This window comes from Symphalangus syndactylus, chromosome 10 (genome assembly GCF_028878055.3).
Source record: "Symphalangus syndactylus isolate Jambi chromosome 10, NHGRI_mSymSyn1-v2.1_pri, whole genome shotgun sequence".
NCBI lineage: Eukaryota > Metazoa > Chordata > Mammalia > Primates > Hylobatidae > Symphalangus > Symphalangus syndactylus.
This window is the reverse complement of record NC_072432.2, coordinates 66,788,208-66,814,041: the sequence shown is the minus strand read 5'-3', so window position 1 is coordinate 66,814,041 and position 25,834 is coordinate 66,788,208. Positions and strand designations below refer to the sequence as shown.

General features: G+C 36.7%; 1 protein-coding gene across 6 annotated transcripts in view; it reads left to right on the top strand.

Annotated features, from left to right (window-relative positions):
• Nucleotides 1–25,834, top strand: part of SLC4A4 (solute carrier family 4 member 4) — a 491,407-nt gene that overhangs the window by 358,543 nt on the left and 107,030 nt on the right. For all 6 annotated transcript variants that reach the window (XM_055297381.2, XM_055297379.2, XM_055297378.2 and 3 more), the window contains 5 exons: nucleotides 5,871–5,958; nucleotides 8,602–8,756; nucleotides 9,400–9,513; nucleotides 11,719–11,893; nucleotides 25,007–25,140. In XM_055297381.2, the coding sequence (XP_055153356.1) occupies nucleotides 5,871–5,958; nucleotides 8,602–8,756; nucleotides 9,400–9,513; nucleotides 11,719–11,893; nucleotides 25,007–25,140 (666 nt within the window). The remainder of the gene's footprint in view (nucleotides 1–5,870; nucleotides 5,959–8,601; nucleotides 8,757–9,399; nucleotides 9,514–11,718; nucleotides 11,894–25,006; nucleotides 25,141–25,834) is intronic.

Genomic DNA, 25,834 nt, shown 5'->3' with positions numbered 1-25,834 from the left:
GATCATCATAGCTTATTCACTTAATAGGATTATGATGATTTGTGTTTTCTGTAACATAGCTTTTTGCTTGAAAACATTCCAGCAGAGCCTTGTGGTTCTATCTGTGCAGTCACCTGGCGAACAGCTGACTCAGATAATGGCTGAAGTCCAGCTCTGTGCCCTTATGGCTTTATTTATGTCTCTCTGGACTAACTTTACTAGGGGTTGAAAGGAAAAAACACGCCGAGAAGTGTTAAAGAAAATTGCTCTTGGCTTTTCATTTTTATTACCATTTTTCTTTAGAAGGTACAAATAAAATATATTTTAAAAGGCTTTTATTTAACAAAATATGCATTCATTGAGAGCAAATCATGACCATTTTTGTGTCCTGCTTATCATTTGTTTCTGTCTGGCTCACTGACTTTTTTCTCTTATAATGGATGGTAGGGCTAGTGTAGAGGTAAAATACAGCATCACTTAAATTAGCAAAAGGAGCCAGGCAATTCAAGGCAACGTAATTCAATAATATTATATAACTATTTCAGGGCAATAATCTGAACAATATATCCTTGCATGTTAACATTTTTCCAGGAAATAGCTTCATCCATTTGCTGTCCTCTGAACTAGTGCAAGCCGTAATCACTGAGTAGAGAGTCTCATTAGCTTTTTGTGTGTAGGTAATGTGGGGCCATTTACAGTGGCTGCATCCTGTGAAATCCAATAAAGGAAATCCCACAAGGAATGTGGTAGGCATTGTGAAGGACTGCATCTACATTTCGTGATGTGTTTTAATGTGCATGCTACTCTATTGTACTGAAAGGAAACCTGAAAAATCTGTGTTTGCGTGTATCTTTTTATGGTCATTTTTCTTTTTAAAGGTGGAGGAAAGTTATGCTGCCATTATTATGATTATTTCCATTTCTAATAAACAGTATTACTACCATGCACCTTCTAGGAAATACGGCTCTGGTAGCTCCTATTTCTTGTGTAGAGTTCACCAGTTTCACTGTTTACTCTGTTACTTGCTTGATCTGTTTTAGCCTCCACTTACAGCTGGATGACTATCAACTGGGTGAATGTCTATCTATGTAGGGGCCTGTCTTGCCATTCATGTGAAAGGAAACAAACCCTGTTCTTTGATCTTTGGTGACTGGATAGGATATGTTTATGATTTTCCTAGTATCTTGCAGGCACTTTGCTTGTTGTCATCTTGTGTCTATCCACAGAGGCCACTACTCACTCTCTCTCTCTCTCTCTATATATATATATATACGTGTATATATATATATGTATATATATGTGTATATATATATATGTATATATATGTGTATATATATATGTATATATATGTGTGTATATATATGTATATATATGTGTGTATATATATGTATATATATGTGTATATATATAATTTTTTTTGGGGGGGTGATAGAGTCTTGATGTGTCACCCAGGCTGGAGTGCAGTGGCGTGATCTTGGCTCACTGCAACCCCTGCCTCCCTGGTTTGAGCAATTCTCCTGCCTCAACCTCCTGAGCAGCTGGGATAACAGGCGCATGCCACCACACCCAGCTAATTTTTGTATTTTTGTAGAGACGGGGTTTCACCATGTTGGCCAGGCTGGTCTCAAACTCCTGACCTCAAGTAATCCACCCGCCTTGGCCTCCTGAAGTGCTGGGATTACAGGCATGGGCCACCACGCCCAGCCTCATTCATATTTTTGAGCTATATAGGGGATGAATGTTCTTCTTATACCATTTTACAGTTGAGAGATGAAGGCAAAGGGAAGATTCAGCATCAGTGCTGGGAATAGAACTTTAAAAAACTTCTGAATCTGAGACAAGAGTTTTAGGGAGAGCCTAGGGAGATTCTAGAAAGGATTGGAATAAAATGTTTTAGGGTTCTCTTATAAAGAAGAATAAAAACCCTAGTTTGTGCTTTTCTAACCTTGATTTGCACATGTAAGGCAATTGGTTATTGAGTAAGCTCCAGACCGTTAAAAATTTAGAATGTTTACCCTCTTAGTAGCACTGTAAGATAATATATATATGTTACAAATAATTATTTATCTAAAAGAAGTAGTTTGTGATTAATTGTCAAAGCCATTAAAAAAACTTAGAGGGATTAGGATGGAGATCCTGCTAGTTCAATTTTGTCACATCCACCGGTTTAATTGCTAGCTGCTATTAATATTTACCACATGTAATGCAGTTGGTTATGGTGGGTTTGTGGTCCTCATGAATCCATTATGGAAGCCACAGTTTAGCCACATTTTCCAAAGCTGATAAAGATGAATAATGGGTTATTGAATTCACTGTTGTTTTGCGAGAAGGATATAAAGGATTGGTACATGCTGAGTTTATGCTAGAAATAGCTGTGATGTATCAGGAAAGAGGGGGGTGCATATCTTTTCCAAAAACATCAAGTGGTTTAGGAAGGCTAGCTCCTTTTCTCATATTATGCTCTGTTTCTACCTATAATTATTTTGTGAATGTGAGTATAGGCCGTTGGTTCCGGACACAGATTATTTGGTTAATACTTCCTTTCGTCGTGGAGAATGCTGGAGGCATCTTCCGCAGGCGTAATTAACTATATGAAAAAGCTCAGAAAAGTAGAAAAGGGCCTCATGAAGATTATTCAGATAACTACACGCTATTAAAAATTGTAACTGACTTATTTCTATTTATGAGTGAATAAAAAGAACTTAGTAACATAAATTATTATTTTTTTTTTCCAAGCACTCAAAGTAGGCTGTGCCCTTGCAGCCACACAAATGTGATGTTTACTCTAATTTGTTAATAAAGAAAAAAGCTTCTGGATAAAAATAACATCTGTCCATTGACAAAAAACAGCTTGGGTCATGAAAGGAGTTTTCAGTACATTATAAAAGCTGAGTTTGGCAGGATGTACTTCAATCATAAAAGTTGTAACAGCTTTCGCTTCTTTGAAGGTTAAAGGAGAGAAAACATATTTGAGGCAGAGGGAACTTCAACTTGTTGGATTGTTTTGTGTTCAGTTTTCTCGGATTTCTCATCCCATTTCAATAATGCAGTCCAGATTAGAAGCTTCTTAAGGGTGTCCATTCTTCCAGATGACATTTTTGGCTTGAGGTTGTGTTTCCTGCTGCTTCTGAATGCTTGGATTCTCTCTACTTATCATTTTAAGGAAGCAGATTTACTGAATTATTCCTGATTGGAGTAATGTGAAAATTTTAACTGGTATGTCCACCATGTTGGTTTGGCCCTTGGTATTATTCCGTTAATGAAGAAATACCTTCTTTAAAAAATAAAAATTGCATTACCCAGGAAAGAGGAATACTACTTTTATATCTGTGTTACTGAACCAATATAATTCTCATATACTGCATTTATTGCTATCGTGTAGACACCATTGATCTGCTGCTTCTTTTCATTCTTTGACTGGTTCTATTTAGCAGAGAACAAAGAGTAAATATTTTATAGAAAATGTCTGTCCTCGTCTCACAGGATGTAACTTGGAGGCTCCATTACTCTATCAGCTATTGGAATACCCATTGTCTGCCAAAGTTTATGTTTGAGGACTATTAATGACTGAGAATGTTTTCTCACTAACTAGACAATGTTTTGACTTTGTTGCTATATAGTCAACCTGATAATTTACTCATGTGTCAGTTGATAAGTACATTTCCATAATATGTATGTGTAAGCTATAATCATCATGGAGGTGCTAGGGAGAGGTAGGAAGAGATACAGAGTGTTTGGAAAAGTTTTGGATATTATGCATTACTGAAAAGTTAATATTTAGATACATGAAGATAATAAAAATGGAAGCAGAAGAAATCCACTATTTAAAACTGTACTAAGGATCCAGGTGTTAGATATTTTCTCTTGTGGCACAGCATCTGCCCCTTTTCACCTAAACCCACACGCTTATTGAATTGAAATATAACCATTTGTAGTCAGGCAAAAGAAATTGAGAAATGTGACCAGTACTTATGTTTCTTAATGGGATTAAAGCATTATTTTGCTTTAATCATTAAATATTTTTTGTGTATGTTGCACTCAAATAAGTGATCAGTCCCTTTAGAAAAATACATTTTACAGTCCTAAAGAAGCACTTTATAATACTATACGTAGTGGCATATAATTAGGGGCCAGCTTCGAAGGGACAAAAGTTCTAGTGTCAATTAAACTTCAGTGTTAAAAGGGCTGAAATTCAATTCAAATAATGACTTCCTTCATACTTGAACAGACTTTGGTGCCTGCTGATTGCTATCTACTATGGTAACACTTGAAAGTGAGTGTGCTGCTTCATTTCAGAACTGGTTTCTAAGCAAATAAGTACTAAGTGGTTTTATGGTTATTCTGGTATAAAACCTGAGTATTCAAACTTTCAGACACCTTTTTACATTCTTAATTTCTGGGATTTTAGAATCCTTTTTGGGTTGAATTTTATGTTAAAAAAAGTAATTATACATTCAAGGGCATTTTGGAACAGACCCAAACATTTTTAAAAGTATTTGCTGTCAATCCTTTTTTATTTGAAGTGAGGTATATAAATAAGTAAGTTAAAAATAAAATTCTGCTAAGCAAAATGGCAAGCTGTTTCTGGTACCATAAAAATCTTACCTAAGATTTCTTGTCCCTGGCTAAGCATCCAGAAGTGACCCAGAGTGACCTATGGAAGACCTGTGGAAGTCATTTTTGGACTTCTGTTAAATCACAACCTTGGTATATCAGTTGGGCAGGTAGTATTAGGCAGAAATATGTGGTGAAAAGAACAAGAGGTAAGAATGCCTATGTATCTGCTCTTTGTCATTTACTAGGCACAGATCTTGGGCTCTTCCATTAACCTTCATCAGCCTCACTTTCCTCACCATTAAATGGGAATAGGATACCTTCTTTACTGCAGAGGGTCATATGGAAATGTAAATAAAGTGATGAATGTGAAGTGATTTGGAGGCCTTACAAGCTGAGAAGGCATATGATGTTATCATTTTTATTGTCCTCATTATCTCCCCATTAAGTGATACATGATCAATATCAAGGTGGGATTTATCCCATGTCACCTTTTGTAGATTTTTTTGTAAATTTTTTCTTACTCATTTACTTATCAGATTCCTTCATCCCCAGTGCCAACATGCCACAGGGCAAAGGCCCTGTGTGATAAGTGAGGGATTTTTTCCAACTTGGTTAGAGGTGAACCTAAGTGGGGTTAAGTTTGTTATTGTATGTTTCAGGACCTGTTTGCTATGGAGCAATGTTTTGTGCATTATGAAGAAAAAATGTTGGTAAATGACAAGAGGACACCCACAAAAGAATTTTGACTGTCTGTGAATGATGCTTTATTTTGAATTTCTCTCATATTTCTCTTTCCTTACTTTGGCTGTCACCATGTGGCTTGCTTGTAGAGGACTTGGTTTTTGCTGATTTCCAGTCACTTCTGAGTAGACATATTTCTTAAAAGTGTGGAGACGATCATCTGTCACTGCCCATATTGGGTAAGGAAAAGTCAGAGAAATGTGAAGATGCACTAACTCTAGTTATTGTGCTTGATGGGTTTGCTCCAAAGATTCTGAAAATCAGTAGAAATGGAGAGAGAAAAAAAGTTTAAAATAGAAAGATTGAATGACTCATATTAAGTGCTTGAAGTGCACCTTTCCTGCTCAGTGAAGAAGCTTCTCAGGTTTCTATGCTAAATTCTCATTTGCCTCCAAATAAACTGAACAATGAACTGTGTTTTGCAATAGTGCGAAAGAGTATATTCTATACTACCAATAATATATTACCTTTGTTTTAAAGGTAAATTCTAGACCTAACCTTTTTATGAACTAAGTTAAACATTTCTCAGTTTTATGTATGTCGAGTTTGATGAAATGTGTGTTATAGCCTTTGCTTCTTTCCTTTTCCATTAGGTTCTTGTTCATTCTCTTAGGTCCTAAGGGGAAAGCCAAGTCCTACCATGAGATTGGCAGAGCCATTGCCACCCTGATGTCTGATGAGGTAGGAAATCAGGAAGATGGAGTTCTGTGAATGTCCTACTTGTGTTGTTGTCGTACTGTGAATTGGCTGTCACAATTTATTCAATTAGAATTATGTGGTTACTAGACTTCCTTATAACGTGAGATACAGTCATTTGAGACAAATGAGCTGAACCCTATATGGTTTTCAAAAAGTAAGGCATGCATTTTGGTTTTCTATGGGATTCTAAACACTGTTGGAATAAAACATTTTTCATTTCTTTTACCAAACATTTGCATTTCTTAAAACTGATATATGTCAAATATTCTTTAAAAAGTTCAGAGTCAGCTGGGCACGGTGGCTCACACCTGTAATCCCAGCACTTTGGGAGGTCGAGGTGGGTGGATCACCTGAGGTCAGGAGTTCCAGAGCAGCCTGGCCAACATGGTGAAAACCCGTTTCTACTAAAAATAAACAAATTAGCCAGGCATGGTGGTGCATGCCTGTAATCCCAGCTGCTCAGAAGCCTGAGGCAGGAGAATCACTAGAACCTGAGATGCAGAGGTTGCAGTGAGCTGAGATCACGCCACTGCACTCCAGCCTGGGCAACAGAGCGAGATTCCATCTCAAAAAAAAAAAAAAAGTTCAAGGTCATTGTATTAATTTAAACTTTATCTCTTGAAGTTTTAATATACTAATTCTGAGAATTCAAATGTCTATATACTATATTATTTCAGAAATGATGGGTTCTATAAAATAATGTCTAATAAAATGGATAATGCATTTTTTCTTAGGTATCAGAAAGTACATGTTTTATGGTTTTCTTATTTTGTGGGAAGGAATGATACACATCTAAAAATGCATTAGCAACCATTATGGCAGAGTATCTGTACAGGTTGGAATTATGACCCCATTTATTTTCATAACAGCCTAGATGTTGTTACATGCATTTTAGATATGATAAAACTCTGAACTATTCCCATAGGAGGAGAAATACTGTTAGAATAGAGGATCATTAGTTTCTGCTCCTGGGTCTTTCTGTTTACTATTTCCCCAAATGTATTGCTTTTACTTCATTGCTTGATTTTTCTATGTGTTAAGTGGAGAAAGGGGTACCTTTCTCCTTAGTTATAGATGTTCCATGTGGTGATTACTCAGGTAGCTATTTTATTCTGTGACTGAAAGCTTTATGGCTATGCTGCTTATTCCCCTCAAGGGAACATTTATTTTACTCATCTCAGTGGATTCATCTTATATTTTGCATTTTTGTAATTTAGCTCTGTTTTAAAAAATACTTTCTCTTAAGATGTATCAATTAAGAATACTTTAACAAGTGAGATTTAGAGTGATTTAAACAATTTGGGATTTATTTGGAAGTTTGGAGGTAGGTACTTGCTGGGGTTATTTTAACATAACGGCTTAATGATAAATCAAGAGCTAAGGCTTTTGCTAAATTTATGATCTTAAAATAGCATGTTTTTTTTTTTTCCTGTCAGTATGGTAAAACGACATTGCCTACCATCAGCTCCAGTCATCTTATCTGTGTTTATTCAAAGTAGGAAGAACGGTGTGGTAATGCTAGCTGTATCTCCCTTTTTAAACAGGTATTCTAGAGCTTTCCCAGACAGCCTTTTTCTTATATCTTATTAGTTGGAATTGTTCATCTTTATCTGCATAGCTGGCTGGGAAAGTGAATCTGTGACTTTCCAGCCTCTATCATGGGAAACAGCTAGAGAAAATAAGGTTGAGAATGGCTATATCAGCCCCAGATTATGTGCTGGCATTTTGTGTCACCCTCCCCTCAACCCCACAACCCCCAGACTATTAAATGTTACTTAATTGATAGCTTTAAAAAATTCTTTTCCTGGAGAAGTGGTTTAGTCGCAGTCTTTAAGAATAGGTAAGGGTATTGAACAGGGACCATCTTCTCTTCTGAAGACTTAATAATTTGACTTATGAAGTATGAAAGACTTAGGTTATATGTAAAGAAATTTCAGATCATCAGCTCTGTTAGAAAAATGGAATGATTGACAGAAAGGATTGTGTACATTTTGGAACCTCTTTCTTTGGAGATCTGTGTAAAAGATATGAAGCACTTGCTGCATTAGATGGTTTAGTTGTTGCCTTGCTAAAAGATAGACAGATGATCGACTATTTAAGGCCTTTTGGTTAATGTGCTGCCAGTATAACCCAGATTTTTCTTTTTTAAATATCTCACATTATGTGTTTGAGAACTCAGTGTTTGGGTCTTAACTCGATCTGAACACTCAGCTTGAACTTTTCCTTCTTGAGTTATCAGCAATTTTTATCCCAGTAGTTTTTATTTCAGGGAATGACTCTTCAGTATATTTCTCCAAACCATTTTAATCTGGCTTCCATAGCAACTGTATCAGTAGTGGTACATACCAGTGGGAGCTGAAAGGCAATGTTGTTTTATATTATTGGTAGGAAAAAAAAACACATAAAAACATAGCTGTTTCTTCAGGCCTCTGCCTCTATTCTTTGAAATCATAATCTGAATGCCTATATTTTGAGGATGCAGGCTGAATAATAGGGACTATCAGAGCATGGCTGGATTAATATTAATAGCACAGTTGTTATGGGCTGCATTCTTCAGGCTTGATAGGGTGTGAAGCATGTACAGAGTTCTCTTTTTGGATGAGCACATCTTTTATTGTTCTTTAGGTATTCCATGACATTGCTTATAAAGCAAAAGACAGGCACGACCTGATTGCTGGTATTGATGAGTTCCTAGATGAAGTCATTGTCCTTCCACCTGGGGAATGGGATCCAGCAATTAGGATAGAGCCTCCTAAGAGTCTTCCATCCTCTGACAAAAGGTAAATTGTAGGCAGTTGATAATTTTCAGTTGCTGAGATGACCCTGAGAAGGACGTTGTGTTAAAAAAAAAAGTGAAGTCAACCTATTGTTCTAATATTTTCAGGTTCCTGTTTAACTTGATGTATTTTCTCAAATGGATCACTTATGTGCCTTGTTTTCACGTTTCCTTGGCATTGTAAAATAAATGTTATGTGATATGATGTTCTTTAGTTATTATAAATTGGAGATCTCAGATTACTACATGGGAATGTTTCACAGACATGCTTTGGGGATGTTTTGGGGACTCCCTGTATATCTGGAAACATAAATTTGCTGAAGATGAGTCTTTGTAGATGTACATGGTTAAGAGATTGGGTAAAATAGTTGAAGAGAAACAATTTTCTAGAAATCTATTTTTTCCCAGTTGAAACAGTTTCCCTCTTTTAAGACATACAGTTCATTCAACTTTCCTATTCATCCAGTCATTTGTATTGGTTCTAAATGTAACACTTAAAGAATTGTCTGTTAGATAGCAGAAAGAAATAACAGTCTTTCACCTTAAGGGTTTTCACTCCATCTCTCCGTTAGCCAGAGCATGATACAGCTAAGAAGTGAATGAATAAAATAAACTAATATACTCTTGGGCTCTGTTGTCTTGCTTAGAAAGAATATGTACTCAGGTGGAGAGAATGTTCAGATGAATGGGGATACACCCCATGATGGAGGTCACGGAGGAGGCGGACATGGGGATTGTGAAGAACTGCAGCGAACTGGACGGTAACTGACAGTTTCCTTTGCCATTCATGATGAGGTTCTCCTTAAATGTAAACTTCCCTTCATCTATCAACATATTATTCACTAGTTTGTTCATCTGTTCAGCCAACAAATATTTACGGTATACCTATTTGTCACAGGCACTGGGAATATAGCAGTGAATTAAATGATACTGTGTTCCCATAAGGATCTTATATTATAGTGATAAGACATAAGCAGTAAGTGAATAAGTAAATGTGGTGATGGTTTTATGAGGAAAATTAAGGCAGAAGTAGGGACTTTGAGGATGGGAGTATTGTATTCCAATTTTAGATGAGAGTGGTCAGAGAAGGCCTTACAGAGAATGGCAACATTTGAAGAAAGTGCTACAGGAGGTGGGAGATAGACCATGTGGGTGTGGTGGGTGTGTGGTGTGTGGAGGTGGGCTGCAACAGAGTGCCTGGTGTGTGGCAGGGCTGGCACCAAAGCCAGCGAGACTGGAGGGGAATGACTGAGGACGTGTTAGGGTCAGAGAGATGGCAGAGGACTGACAGATGTACCAGCCTTCACCTCTTGGCTTTCATAATTCTATTTCTCGCCTGTATGTGTATTTAAAAGTGAGTAACATGATATAGGAATGAGTTCTCACTGTTCTACCTCCTTAGCCTGTAATTGAGAATTCAGGTTTCCTAAATTGCTTCAGCTAATTTCTTTCCATGATAACTCTTCCTTCCCTACCATTAGATTCTTCCTTTTATTGGATGTTAAGTAAAATTTTAAGTGGGATACTTATTTTATGAAGATATGGCTTTTTAAAAACACTGCAGGGTTTTTGAACATGAAAAGGTATGTCATTATAATATGCAATTGAATCTGAATGAAATGAAGTTGTTTCGTTCTCCTGATGACCCACTTGGACTTCTCTCCCAAATTAACAGGGTATTATTCCTCTCTCCTTTATTCTCAAAGGATAGAGAACATAAAATCTTCTCTCCTCTCCTCTCCAACCTTTTTTTGAATAGTTTTTTGTAAATTATTTCCATTAGGAATACCCTTTTCTTTTTTTTACAGACATTGAGTTCTGGGGTTTAATTTTTAATTTAATCAGAATATATTTCATTCTTTTATATTTCACCTTTGCTAAACTAATTGAGTGTCTGTAATATGCCTGGTACCATGCACAGCCCTGTGAATACTAAGAAAACTGAAGCAGGGCACTGAGTGCGGCTAAGGTCCAGTGGGTGTGCAGACAGATAGATGGATAATCCTAATAAAATGTAATAGCAAGAGTGGAAATATGAACTGTAAGTGCAAGGTCAAGACTTCGGAGAGCTGTTGAGCTTCCGAATAGGGCATTCTAGGCGGAAGCGCTGGGGAAGACTGAGGTTTGAGGCTTGGTTGGGAAGGTGAGTAGACTGATGTGCAAGTCACTCAGCTGACCTGCTGACACTTGTCATGGGGCTCAGCTGCATTTCCTCCCATCACACACCTCCATGGCTTCCTCCCTTAGTTCCTTCAGGTCCTTACTCTAAAGTCACCTTCTTGGAGACCTGTTCTGGCCACTCTATCTAAAATTTCAAACACCTTTTCTCCAGTACTACATAATGCTCTTTCCCATTTAATTTTTCTCTTGATTTTTATCACTATGTGTTGCATTTATTCATTTATTGTCTGCCTCCTTTTGGTCCCCAAAGTAAACTCCATGAAAGCAGAGGTTTTTTGACGCATGTTGTTCACTGTTGTGTCCTCAGCACTCAGAAGAGTGCCAGAGTGTGGGCATATCGCAGGTGCTCAGTAGCATTTATTGAGGATGAAAGAATGAATGATGAATAAATGAGTGAGTGAATGAATGAATGAATGTATGAATGAGGGTGGAAAGGGTACTATGGCAAGATGATGAAGGGCCTTTATATGATCTGCTTGCATATTTGGACGTTTTTCTCTAGGCAGTGAAAAATTTTAATGTATTTACACAGTTCACTCTTTTCTAAAGACCAACTGGCTGGTCTTCAAGAAATATGACACCTAAGTTGGGGACCCAAAAAGAAAGAGATAGAAGAAAATTTATTCCTTTATAGTTTTCTGGTTTCATCGTAAGTGGTTAAGTAGTATCTTGTCACTGATTCAAGCATTTTAAATATGTTGTGTTTGATTTAATGAGTTATCTCTTGATTAATTTGATGGTAATTTACTTTACATTTTGTGGATGTTTGCATTCTCTCTGCCCAGGTTCTGTGGTGGACTAATTAAAGACATAAAGAGGAAAGTGCCATTTTTTGCCAGTGATTTTTATGATGCTTTAAATATTCAAGCTCTTTCGGCAATTCTCTTCATTTATCTGGCAACTGTAACTAATGCTATCACTTTTGGAGGACTGCTTGGGGATGCCACTGACAACATGCAGGTGGGTATGGTTTTGAGGAGGACACAAATAGTACAGCCCAGATTGCCTTCCTCACCCCTACAGCTCAGTTAGAAGCAGATGGCCTTTCAGTTACTCAGCGTGATTTTCTTTCTTTTGCTGGATGCTGCATTTTACTTTGCTTCTGGCCTGCTGCTGTATTTCCAGCATTTTAGTAATTATAAAAATAGCTCGATGAAATCTGGCTTGAGTCACAAGTAGGGAAAGGAAGGGAAGGAAATGAGGATATACAATTCTATTTGGGCAAAAGCATATCAGCTGCTTTAATCTTGTACAGTGCACAAGGTTTAGATCTTCTACTACTTTGACTATGTGGAACATATTCTGTTAAACTTGATGATTACACTTTCTTCGGGAATGTATGATTAGCTTAATTTTACACACGAGCAAATAGCATCATACCATTGAGTGATTTGCTCAAAGTTGGGTTTGCATGTTTACCAGTATAATTTGGTTTTAATGAATACAAGCTAACAATTATGTCTCCTGTAGGTGGACCTGATTCTCATTAAGCTGTAACGACTCTGGCTTCACTTATTTTGTATGATTAATTGTAACCACAATTAGTTGGTTACTTCTCAGATAGCATTACCTTCCTTTGGCAACAATAATAGCTAAAGTTTTGGTGATAGAAAAGATGTGTTTGATTCCCTCCACCAACCAGAAAAATATGTCCAAAACTACTTTTAGTTGATCCAATCATTTGAAAAAAAGCTATTGTGCTAGGTGATGAATACAAGTAGTGAATGAAGTTATATTCCTATGAAAAGGACCAGATTGAAGCCCTTTTCACACTTTTCCTTCCACTTTACTATATATTACTGTATAACCTATGTGGTATTCATAAGTGATGCCAGCCAGCTTATTTTTTTTTTTTAATGCAGCTGATTACATAGGATTGCTTTTTTTCTACTTTGGTTTTCTTTCCTGGGCACATGCATATTTTAGATTTTTGTCTAAATACAAAAATACTATGGAGATTATTACATCTGTGTTGACCTAAGTAAAAAGGGAGAAATACAATTGTATTTTAGTTTGTCAAGTGCAGTTTTATCTTTTAGTTCTTATCTAGTACTGCATAGCATGTTACCTCAAAACTTAGAGGCTTGAAACAACCATTTTATTACTCTCTTTCATGGTTTGGATGGTGGGTTGGCTCAGCTGAGTGGTTCTCTTTGGTCCCTTATACACTTGCAGTCAGATGGCAGCAGAGGTGGAGGTCACGCAGCAGCTTCTTTACTCATGTGTTGGTGCCTAAGCTAGGATGTCCAGAATATTTGGGGTCTGGATACTCTCCACACGACTTCTCCACATAGCTAACTTGGGCTTTCTCACAGTGGGGGGACTGTGATGATGTCTAAGAGCTCATACTCCATCAGAAAGAGGCAGTTGCCACTCAGCTTTGCTTTTTCCCACATAAGTGTATACCCAGTATTGCTTCATTTTCTGATCTTCAAAGAGAGGCTGAAAATTCTGATTCTTAGTGAAACCAGTGATTTTTAAATATTGGCAACTGATTAGCATTTTAGAAAATAACATCGTGCTGGTCAAAGAACACATATCTCTGTGTTACCAGTGAGAGATCTGCAGCATGGGTTATAAGAACCAACTCTAATAGGACATAGAGATGAAACAGAGCATGTTTTTCTCCTTTTCCCTCATTTGTAAGACAAAAATGAATACATTAAATTGTAGTAGTGATGTCAGTAATAGAATTTTTATAAAATTTGATCTATATCCAAGTTGGGCAGCTATTCTTCATCTAAATGACAGCATAAGGATAACTAAAACAGATCGTTCAAGGAAAAAAATGGAGAAGATGGCACTGGGAAAACACCCTATGGCCAGCTTGAAGAAGTTAATACAGGCAACCACATGTTAAGAAAATAGAAGAAAGCTGTGATTTTGAGAGGGCGGTAAGAACAAAACTGTCTTCCGTCTGTCAGAATGTATAGAGACTTTCTTGTGTTGTGCAGATAATTTTTAAACATTTTTTGGATGGACATTCTCATTGAGATGGGACATTGCAGTATTGCCTATGTGTATTAGTTTATTGCCTTTTTTGAATTGAATTGTAATTCTTTGCAACCTCATAAGACTTGACTTTACAATGTTGCATCTGACTGTAGAGAAGAAGTCTTTTCAGATCTGTTTTGATCCCTCCTAGATGGATGAACTTCTATACGAGTAGGTTTTGGGAAAGTAGAGCACTCTATTATGTAACATACATAGTTAATTGGTATTTTTCTCCTCTGTGATATATGACCTGGGAAAGGCCTTGCTGGTGGAATTAGCTATTTTCTGTGTTCTAAAGATTTCAGGAGAAACGTAAATACTTTCAGTGCTTCAGGATGTTAAGTAGTCTACTAAAATAACCATTTGCTGGATGTGACTGCTGGGAGTTGACTTTCAAATTTATGGGGAAATTTTCCAGATGCAATTTGATTATTTTATTAATAGATTTTGTAACCTCCATTGATAATTTCACTGAAACTGTGGATGGATTGTTTGAAAATACTGAAGAACATATTTTTCACTCTCTTCTGAAGCTTTTTTCCTTCAAGAAACATATTGGCAATGTCTTTCTCCTAGACTGCAATTTGATACATCTAGAAATCACAGTAAGTGGCAAAAACACTGAAAAAGAGAGGTAGAAAATTAATGACTATTAATTTAAATTTATTGAACCAAAACTTAACAGATATTAATAGTTTATATATATTTTAAGGACTAGGGAGTAAGGTGATTTAATGTGGAATATAAGGTGGAAGATAATCTCTTGATTGAAAGGATGTGTACTTTACCACACAAAATTTTTGACTTTCTGGCAGGAGAAGTCTTCTTGACCTGGGACCAGGATAAGAAAATATTTTATGAATTTGGTGCTAAGGCCCAGGTCATTTTACAGGTCTATGGCAGAAGTTGATTCATTCCTTGCAAGTACTTATGGAGTGTCTACTATGTGTTTGACACTGTTTTAAGTGCCAGAGATAAAGATAGACGAGCAAAATAGACAGGAATTCCAATTTTGAATCCCAGTTATAGTGTAGGGTGTTGATGAAAACAGTTTTTTTCAGTTACCCCGAAGAGATACCAGTAGTGGGGTGTAGTGAGCATATTTAGGGGATGAAGTCCTCTGGCTTCACTTGCTTTTCTAAACAGTAGACCAAGACTAAGCAGAAAAGCATTGGCAGAGCCTGAAATAATCTGCAGTTATGTCACATGCCTTCATAAATGTGGCAGTGGGTTATTCACAAAAGCACAGGCAGCTCAAGTGAGTCAACTGAGAACAGTGTCCTTGCTTTTAAAGGCAGACAACTCAGAGATGGTTCACATAGGGCCTTTATTGTCAGGCTACAAATAGACATGGGTGCTGGGTAGAAACGTGTTGTGAAAACATAGATGAGTCACTGCATGGCTGTTGTCTAAGCAAACTCTTCTGCCAGCTTCTGTTCAGAAGGTCTTGCCTGCTTGAAGCATTTATCTTAGAGCATATATATACACAAATATAATTAGAAGTGATTATTTTGGGAGCTATGTAGATTATTTCCCATGAAATTATGTTCAGAATAGAACAGTTGAGACTACAGTGACTCTAAGTACAATCATACAGTTATAACGCTGACATAGATGATTGCATGAATTCACTAGATTGGCGTGCACATTTTGCCCATTAGGCTGCTCTGAGAGAACTCTGGGACTTACAGAATGGGTATTCACAAGTTTCTTGTTAAATGTCAGCAGTAAACTTTAGCTAGGGCTTCTTTGAGTAACTGAACCACTCAGCCAAGAGTTGACCTTACATTCATCTGAGATGCAACCCTGGCTTGTGACTGTTTCCTTTTTTTATAGTACAGCAATGGAGGACTAGAACATAAGCTTTCTGAAGTCCGAGAATTATGCAACGCTCCTATTTTCCTTTTCTTATAGTAAGTCCCATAGTAATGCTCTGGTCTCCTTGCCATATTGTCAGGTAAACAAAGGCTTTTCAGCCTTACCATTCTAAAGAACGTGTCCCCTTCATAACTAAACTCTCTGTAACCATGCGTGCCAACTCACTGCATTATTGCAGTCATTCCTCGATATCAGCAGAGGATTGGTTCCAGGACCCCCTTTCCTCCCATGGATACCAAAATTCATCGAGGTGCAAATCTCTTTTACAAAATGGAGTACTATTTGTGTAGTACCTTTGCACATCCATATACTTTAAATTATCTCTAGGTTACTTATAAGCCTAATACAATGCAAATACTATGAAATACGTTATACTATATTTTAAATTTTGTATTAGCATTTATTGTTATATTGTTATGTTTTATTTTTATTTTTTCCTATTTTTGATCAGCAGTTGGTTGAATCCACTGATGTGGAACCGATTCATATGGATGGGCCAATTCATTTATATTCTTGGTTGCCAAACAAATATACTGCTCAATTCATTTAGCTACTTCTAATTAAATTGTTAAATGTCAGCGTATAAATGTATTTCAGTAGAATTTATTACTACTATTGGTTTTTCATTCAAAGTACTGTCTGAATGGAACCTATGCAAATTAAATCAACAAATATTTATGGATTACTTAGTCTATGGGCAAGATACTTATATAAGGAATAATTTTTGATACCTTGTGACATCTTATATTATTTAAAAAATTGTTCCTTTTAGTGTTATGAAATACAGAAAAGTATTTTAATTTAAACCTACATTGTTGATTGTGAATGAATAAGCACAGTCTAGAGTGAAGACTGAGTGAAGAAAGTAATTTTAATTTTTTTCCAGGAGTAAATATAATCCTATTTTCACAAACCTTTCAGCAAAAGAATACAGTAAGATTTTTAGATTCTGTGAATTTTGTGATATTTCTGGAGCTTAACAGAGCACATTTTAAGGGAACTTGTCTCATAATAAGGAACATTTATAGTTGCCATCTCCAAATTTGAGACTTTATTTTAGCATAAAGCTGTGCTGAGAATATTTAATCAATCTGCTTAAGTTGGAACTATATCATTTCTTATTCACATGTGATATTCCTTGATAAGATAGACAAATCTTTACAAAGCCTATTATGTGTAATTTACAGCAGCAAGATTAAAGCAAATTGGTAATTGCTTTACTGTATTGAGAATTGTGCAAGAATTTCAGTTTAGCTGAGTGTTGTACTTTGGCACCAAAATGCATTTCCTCCTTGAAGTGAAAATATAAGGTGACATTAATCTACACTATCAACATATTCCAGTTTCAAAATTAGGTAGAGATTATCTGTTGGAATGACACAATTTTGGTAGGTAAAAATAAATAGACATATTTAGTGACAAAATAAGGATTCTGCATTACCTGGTTGCCTTTAAAACATTAGCTATTTCTTCTTTAAAGAAACTTTAAATAATGTGCTTTGCTTCATGGGCAAGTTGCGCATTAAATCCTGTTTGACTGAGATTAAGTAATGTGTATTCGGTGGGTTTCTTGATTTGAAAGACCTTTGTCACCCTATTTTCTTGGTGATCAGAAAATGATAGTGATTTAGGCAGGGATGTGGGGAGTCTCAACTGATGCTAAATTCTAATTCTTATTTTGTGTTTGACTTGCAACTGTTTTGAGAATAAGATATAATTATGTATTGTAGAAAATTCCAAAAATCCAAAAAAATTATGTAGAAGGTAATTTTGCCCTTAAACCCATCAACCAGAATTAATCATTATTAACATAGTCATGAACATTTTCCCATGCATCTTAAAATTCATGTGTATACAGATAGATTGACATATAGGATGCTGTTACATAACTTTAGTATTTCATGGATGTCTTTCCACTTCAGTATGAATATTTAACATCATTTTTAATGACCACATATATTTATACACATGATGCATGTGCTATTACTATAACAGAGCCCCTCTTAGTGGACTTTTAGTTTTTCCCAGTTTTTTATAAACAAAAAAATGTAGGTGATTAACTACATGTTTATTATTTGTGATTACCTTCCTAGGGCAAATTTCTAGCAGAATGATTGCAGGATGTGCTCATTTTATTTTTTGATATTTGTTTCAAGTACACTACACAAGGCTGTATCAGTTCATACGTCTTCCAATAACGGACAAGGATTCCACTTGCTTATACCCTTGTGAAAACAGAATTTTGTCCCATATTCTCATTTTTGTCATTCTGTGGGTTGAAAAATAATGGTTCATTTTTTATTTAATTCTAATTTCTTTGATTACTTAGTGAGGGTGAATCTCCTTTCACATTTTTATTGATTGTCTATACTTCTTTATACTTGTATCATTGGTATATTTTCCTTTTGGGGCATTTAGGGTTTTTTTCATTGCCGTATGACAACTCTTTGTATAATAAGGATATTTTCTCTTTGCTTGTGAAAAATATTACAACATATATTTTTCTTAGGGTTACCATATGTCTTTTAACCTTATTTATGATTTCTTTGCTGTATAGATCTTAATTTTTGTGTAGACAAAATTGTCAATTTTTTAATAGTTTCTTCTTTTCATGATATATTTAGAGAGGTTTTCCCTACCCCAAGATTAAAGAAATATTTACCCACATATTTTAGTTCTGTTCTGTTTTCGTTTACATTTTTTATCCATCTGGAATTAGTTTTTGTGTAAGGTTATACTGGCCTAATGTTTCTGATCTAGATACATATTCACAGCTCTTCAAACAAAAAAAATATTAGAAAGCCCTCCATGTCTTGCTCATCCAGTCTATTAGACTTGGAACTCTTGGTAAGATTTTTGGCTCATACTTTTCTTCAAGCAGGGAAATAATTCGTCTTTCAAGTCTTGCCTTTTTTTCATTTCCTGCTGGGCATTGTAAACAGAAATCCTTGCTTATGATGACAAAGTACTTTAGGCAGAGCGGGTGGCAATAAGGATTTGGCAGCTGTGATCTGTCAGGACAGAAATCACTGATTTATTGGCTGTAGCTACACAGGGGAAATAAAAAATGAGGGTTGTATATCCAGTCTCCTTCCCCAATGTAGATGAATGGTCTGTGTGACCAATCGTTACTGCTATTCTGAAGGAGAAGGGGAGGTACATCTCACATTTGGGGCACATGGGAATCACTTGGGGAACTTAAAAAAATACTGAATCCCTAGGCATTATCTTCATTGGTTCTGATTTAATTGTCTAGGGTGGAAATAATCAGTATTTTTTTTTATTAAAAAATCTCCTGAGATGACTCTTATGTGACCCAAATTTGCTTTAGATACTTGAATCATTTCTCCACTTATTTTTGATCATGTGGTTTGTCTTATGCTGGTGACCTGACATCAAAACTCATATAGGTAATTCCGCTCTGACTGCTTATTTCCAGTGGCATTGGGCTACCTCATAATTCTTGACTAAACTTTAGTTTCAAAGGCTTATCTAGCAAAATTTAATTTTATTATTTATTATTCAATGTGCTGCAGAGTTCCTTATGAACACCACCAAAAAGGCTGGCATTTCTTTTTACTGTTATAAACAAAAAAATTTCTAAAGCCTGAAACACGACAGTAATGTTGGTAAATGCTTTATCATTTGATGCCACCTTTATTTTCCATACTTTAGTGGGTGGAAAATTGTCAAAAAAAAAAAAATAGAAAACTTTTTGTTTTCCTAGGCCGTTCTGCCACTTTTCTCCTTAGCCTTTTTTCCCCTTCTGTTATTGTCACTCAGCCTCCCTAAACAGGGTTATAATTATTAATCCAAATAATAAAGTCCTTAATAAAAAGGACATAAAACAACAAAAGTCACTTTTTAGTGTTATATGAAGAAACCAAATTGCGATAAAGTCCAAGTTGACAGCATAGATTTTTAATAATGTTTTATCATCTTGAATGTGCTTGCTTTGCCTTTGCCGTGACAGGTATTGGTGGCCTTGGCAGCCCTTGTCCCAAGTTGCTGAAAGACATAAAATGCTGGTATTACAAATCGTGGTTGGCTTTTAATTTTTTTTAGAATCTTGCTCCTATGGTCTGATTTCTTTTAGTAAAAAATATGTTTTACTATTCTGGGACGTCTCCTAATTTCTTGACTTTAAAAAAACATGGGCCAAACACGGGCCATCCTTGCTTTAATTTTATACCCTAATACAAGCTGAAAAATATTCACAAATGTTTTTGGATATCGATTTTGACTTCACTGCTGTAAAGTAAAACAAGCTATTTTGTTTATTATCATTGACTTGCATGTGACGCAAAGGAATGGAAAGAAGTGGCTCTTAATGGCCATAGTGTTGCCGCCTAAGACTTCTGTTGATTTAAAATTTACTCTGGGAAATACTGTAGAGCTAAAGAGCCTTTTTTTACCTGTTTCTTCTGAAGACTATTTTTTATCTTTTCACATCACTTCTTTTGAATTTCTTTTTATCTCCTTTGTCTCTTAAAGGAAAGAGAAATAATAGAGGCTGAAAAGAAGGTGATGAAAAGCAGCCAAGGAAAAGAAATCAACATTAGATTGTATCTCTGCTTTATACAAGACTCTGTTCTTTGCTCTTTACATATTATTCTTTCATTTTATCCAAATAATTATCCTGTGAAGTAGCTATTGATTTTACAGAAGAGAAGTAGGATTTAGAAAGGTTACCCAGTTGGTCACTGGTAGAACTGAGATTTAAATTCAGATGTCCCTGACTCCAAGACATGCTCTTTGTGCTGAGCTACCTGGAAGAGACCTTAGAGATTATCCAGTCCAAGTTTTTTTTTTTTTTTTTTTTTTTGAGACTGTTGCCCAGGCTGGAGTGGACTGATCTCAGCTCACTGCAACCTCTGCCTCCTGGGTTCAAGCGATTCTCCTGCCTCAGCCTCCTGAGTAGCTGGGACTACAGGTGTGCATGCTAATTTTTGTGTTTTTAGTAGAGACAGAGTTTACCATACCCGGCTAATTTTTGTGTTTTTAGTAGAGACAGAGTTTCTCCACATTGGCCAGGCTGGTCTCGAACTCCTGATCTCAGGTGATCTGTCCACCTGAGCCTCCCAAAGTGCTGGGATTACAGGCGTGAGCCACCACGCCCAGCCGTCATCTAATATTTAAATAAGTACAGTACACATATGGTTGCCATGTATTGAAAAGGTTTTTATCAGTCAGAGACTATGCTAAGCACCTTACATACATTATGTATCTAATGTGCATACTAACTCCAGAAAGCATAGGTAGGTTAAATAACTTGCTTAAAGTCATTGATCTAGGAAATAATATGGTATAGATGTCAATCTGGGATTGTCTGACTCCAGAGTCCGGTGCTCTACTATAGCATCTTAATTTTTCCTCTCCATAAAAATACTGAAATTTACTGAGGTGAAGTGACATTTCTAAGACCATCAGCTCTTTTTGGCAGAACGGAGCTTAGACTCCAGATTTCTGACTGCCAGTTGTTTGCTCTTTCTGCTGTTCCACTGTGGTGTCACATGATCAGAAGTGGAATAAAATGAAAGCCCAACCAAAATGGACCAGAGCACTTTGTGGCATCCTGTTACTCCACACCTCAGAGCTTAGCTGTCTGCAGCCTCATAAATTGCTAGGGAATTTGTTCCTCCGAGAAATCAGGTGTAGAAATGCCTTTATGAGTTATGGCTTTTAAAAATACACATATCCACACATTGTTTTCCTTTTTGTATTAGTGAACACTGAATATAATAAATCAGAAAAGAGGTTTCTGATAGTTCACCTTATAAATTGCTTTAAACTTTACAGTTAAACTACAGTTATTCATTACATATTATTTTTTAAATTTCTGTATTGTGAAGAGGAAGATGTCAAATAGTTCTTTTCTCAGAAATACTGGAAACATCTCTAAGTTTAAGCAAGTTTCCAGTGCAGTGTGTATAATAAATCACCTGTCTCTGTTTCAAGATTGTCAGCAACAGAATGGAAACTGTAGCACTTACCAAAGGATCAAGTACTGAAATAAAAATAATCTGCCTTTTAACAGTCATATGGCTTCCATAAATCAAAGTGGTTTTCTGGAAGAAATTGGTTGTTATCTTTACTGAATGAGCAACAATGCCTGTTGACCTTTGATAAGTGGAACCTAGAGTGTCATTTGGGTCTTGCTTCTTGGTTCCTTTAGCAGTTGCTGAGTGCCCACAGACCACATGTAGAGATGGTGGATAGCATGATGAGAGAAAGAGAAACATGGATGATGCCGGAAGACCCTGTTCTTATCCTCCCCAAGATTAATAGCTATGTCAAATCAAGTAGAGAATGCAAAAATCTCTTCTTTTGTATTGCTCTTTTCCCCTTTATATTCTCCCTTACACTCAGTGGGTGCTGTTTTGATCCATAGTAGTGATGAGAAATGTCACTCCTTGCTTGATAAAGAATGTTGTAGTATATCTGCCTATCACATGCACCCAGAGTGTAGCTTGTCCTGCCACAGGAAGCATTCAAGCTTCTACCTTTCATCTTATGTATACACTGATGTAAGATGTAAAAAAAGAAAGATAAATTATAAAGACATAGCCCACTGTCTATGCACAAGGGTTGAAATTCCAGACTGTGGTACACCTTTTATCCTTACCAGGGGTGAAGTCTGGTTGGGCAAGTACATACACTAAAGACCCAAAGACTTGTTGTGTCACATTGAATGTGAATTTGTTCATATCACTTAACTCCCTTGAATCTCCATGTCTAAATGTTTAAGAAATCAAGGCAAATGCTATTTGTTGGCCTAGGATAACCCTTTTCTGTCTTCTCTGCGTAAATACATCTCGGTTCTGCTGCCCTTCCTTGTTATTCTGGTTTCTGTCCCTGTGAGGAAGAATGAGCAAGATAGTCTGTCTACGGAATGGCTATAAATAATGAGATGGTACCCTTCAGCCATGTGCTGGACCTACATCCATGTAAATGGAAGTCCTTATGAGACCTTCCTGCCAGGCTTCAAACCTAGATTTCTGTATGAACTGGAGTTGTTCTGGATTGTTTCAGAGTGTGTGTATTTGCCGTGAGAGAAGCCAATCTTACTACTTAATTGTCAACTCTTGTTTTTTTATCCACCATCATCCCAACTCCATTATTATCTAGTGCTGCTCTAAAGGATTTTCATTTGTTTTCTGAATTGAATTCCTCCCTTAAAATGGGAGGATGTGCTATTGCTAATGTCAGTCTATGGAGAATGTTGCTGTCTCTGAAGTAGTGTTGTAAGAAATATTTTGAGTAATTGTTGTAATAATGGTCTCCTAATCTTTTGAGTGGCACTTACTGTGTAAGTTTTGTAAGTTGATGTAAAAAACAATTTCTTCATAATCATTTTTTATATATTGTATTTTCTTTAAAAATGATAAGTGAATGAGAAGTTGTGGAGAACTTTTGGGACAGTGGTAAGAGGTGGCCTAGTGAGGTTGACAGATGGATAGGTTAACTCGGAGGTTGAGGGTCACAGGAAATGACTGAGGGACACTGCAGATTCCCCAGAAATCCACTCTGCTCCAGTCGGGGGGTCGTTTCAATTAAAAGGCTTATTTTATGTGGCATAAATCATACTTCTAAGAACAGGTAATTTATTGTTTAATTGAAGAGAGAACTCTTCTTATACCGAGAGATCACATGATTTTGCTCCACTGTTTTGTATATGTTTTATATATGTTTCCCCTTCTTAAAATGATCCATCAATTTCCACTGAATATATTATCGTGTCCTTTAAAGCTATAGAATTTCTTTACTCATTTGAAAATGTTTTATTTTGCAAGTTTTAATGTTCAGATTTATAGCTTCATGTATGAATAAAGGGTTTCTGTTATCTTTTTATGTTTAAAAATCATGTCTTCATAAAATATTATTTTATGTCTACAAAAGAACCTTCCTACAAATACACATGTGCTTGTCTATAGGTTGGTGCAAAAGTAATCGCAGTTTTTGCCATTATTTTAATTATTTTAATGGCAAAAACTGCGATAACTTTTGCACCAACCTAACTACTAACTAAACTAATAACTAAAGTTTGAAATAGTGAAAAATATAGGAAACAGGCTAGTTTGTCATCCTTGAAAGCGTTGGTCCTGAGTGGCGTGATTAGGAAAGTGAGGATGGTTTTGTGTCAGTGGTCCATGTTGACACATCACCTTTGTTTTTATTATGCTAAAGGAAAATAATGGGTTGATTTCCAGAGATGTAACTAAAAGGAAATGTGGCCATAAAAGACTACTTATTTATGTTCTAGCACATATATTTTCTATAGAAATAGTTAATTGAAGCTCTTCTATAAGTTTACATTGGACGATGAAAATGTAATGAGAATGTCTTTTGAAATTGGTGTGTTAGAAATTGCAGAATGGAGGACAAATCACTTTTTTGGTCCCCTTTGTGCCCATCTCTATTTGAAAGGTGTGTCTCTAGGAAAAAAATAGCTTTTGTACATAAAAGAGAGCTACTTATAAGTGCCTACTATGTGTAAGGCGAAATCAGGCTAAACACTGAAAGGAACCACAAAGAGGACAATGCCACCGAAAATACCAAGTCACTTCTAACCATTTGATTTTGATGTGTAGAAGCTTCAGTTAGTATTTTAGTAAGGATCAGAGCCACCTTTTGCCTTCTACACACCAGCCATCATAGTAATTATAGTGCTTTAGAGCAGGTCGACCCTTGGAGTAGGGAACCATGACTAAATTGTATGTAAGGTGAAATAAATGGTGGCAATATGCATATTGGTAAAAGACTTTGTTCTTCATTTTTTTTTTTTTTTTTTTTTTTTTTTTTGAGACGAGTCTTTCTCTGTCGCCCAGGCTGGAGTGCAGTGGCGCAATCTCGGCTCTCTGCAAGCTCCGCCTCCCAGGTTCACGCCATTCTCCTGCCTCAGCCTCCCGAGTAGCTGGGACTACAGGCGCCCGCCACCACGCCCGGCTAATTTTTTGTATTTTTAGTAGAGACGGGGTTTCACCGTGGTCTTGATCTCCTGACCTCGTGATCCGCCCGCCTCGGCCTCCCAAAGTGCAGGGATTACAAGCGTGAGCCACCGCGCCCGGCCTTCTTCATTCTTGATATGTTTGCCAAGACCCTCCTAATAGTATATTCATGTGGCTTTATTTGCCTAGTGACATCACAAATGAGAAGAAAAAAGATGTGTTTCATTTAACATCTGTATTTTCTTTATTTTAGGGCGTGTTGGAGAGTTTCCTGGGCACTGCTGTCTCTGGAGCCATCTTTTGCCTTTTTGCTGGTCAACCACTCACTATTCTGAGCAGCACCGGACCTGTCCTAGTTTTTGAGAGGCTTCTATTTAATTTCAGCAAGTATGTACATACATATTTAATTGCAAATTAGAATTGCTTAATTGTAGAATCTTTATAGGCTAGATAGAGCATAGAATAGTGATTAGGCAGCTCCAAGAATCACTCAGAATACTGGAATGTTCAGATGTGAGAGGTGAAAGGGCCTTAGCAATTAGGTAGTCACCACTTGTTTCAGATGTGATTCTACTGAGGCTCTTACGTTGTGTGCATCCTTGCTCCCTTCCCACTTACTCTCTTTCCCATTGTCCTGCCCTGTGCTCTAGGGGCTGATGCCTGTGGACAGCAACACCCACGCCCCTTTGCCTTCTGGCTTCCTCTTGGGTTTGGCTAATGGGGAGTACCAACAAGACGGGAAGAGAGAGAGAGAGAGAGAGAGGGGTCTGAGTATGTCTGCCTTTCCCCAGCTCACCATCTTTGTTTTAGCACAGCATTCTGGCAGTGCTTATTCCCAAGGACTTTAGCCCCTGTCAAGTGGCTCATCCACCTTGACTCTAGCCCTCACCAGGCTCTGGTAGCTCTATTCCTTCCTTGGCCTTTTCAAGCCTGAAGTTAGTAGTGGCTTCCTGTGGTTGATGGTCCCTGAGTGCCTTGCCATTTGTTGTTACTTCAGAATGCCTTCTATTTCCTGCCATGATCCTGACTGACATGCTAGAGAAATTAAATTGATTAAGTTCACATCATTCAATAATGAAAG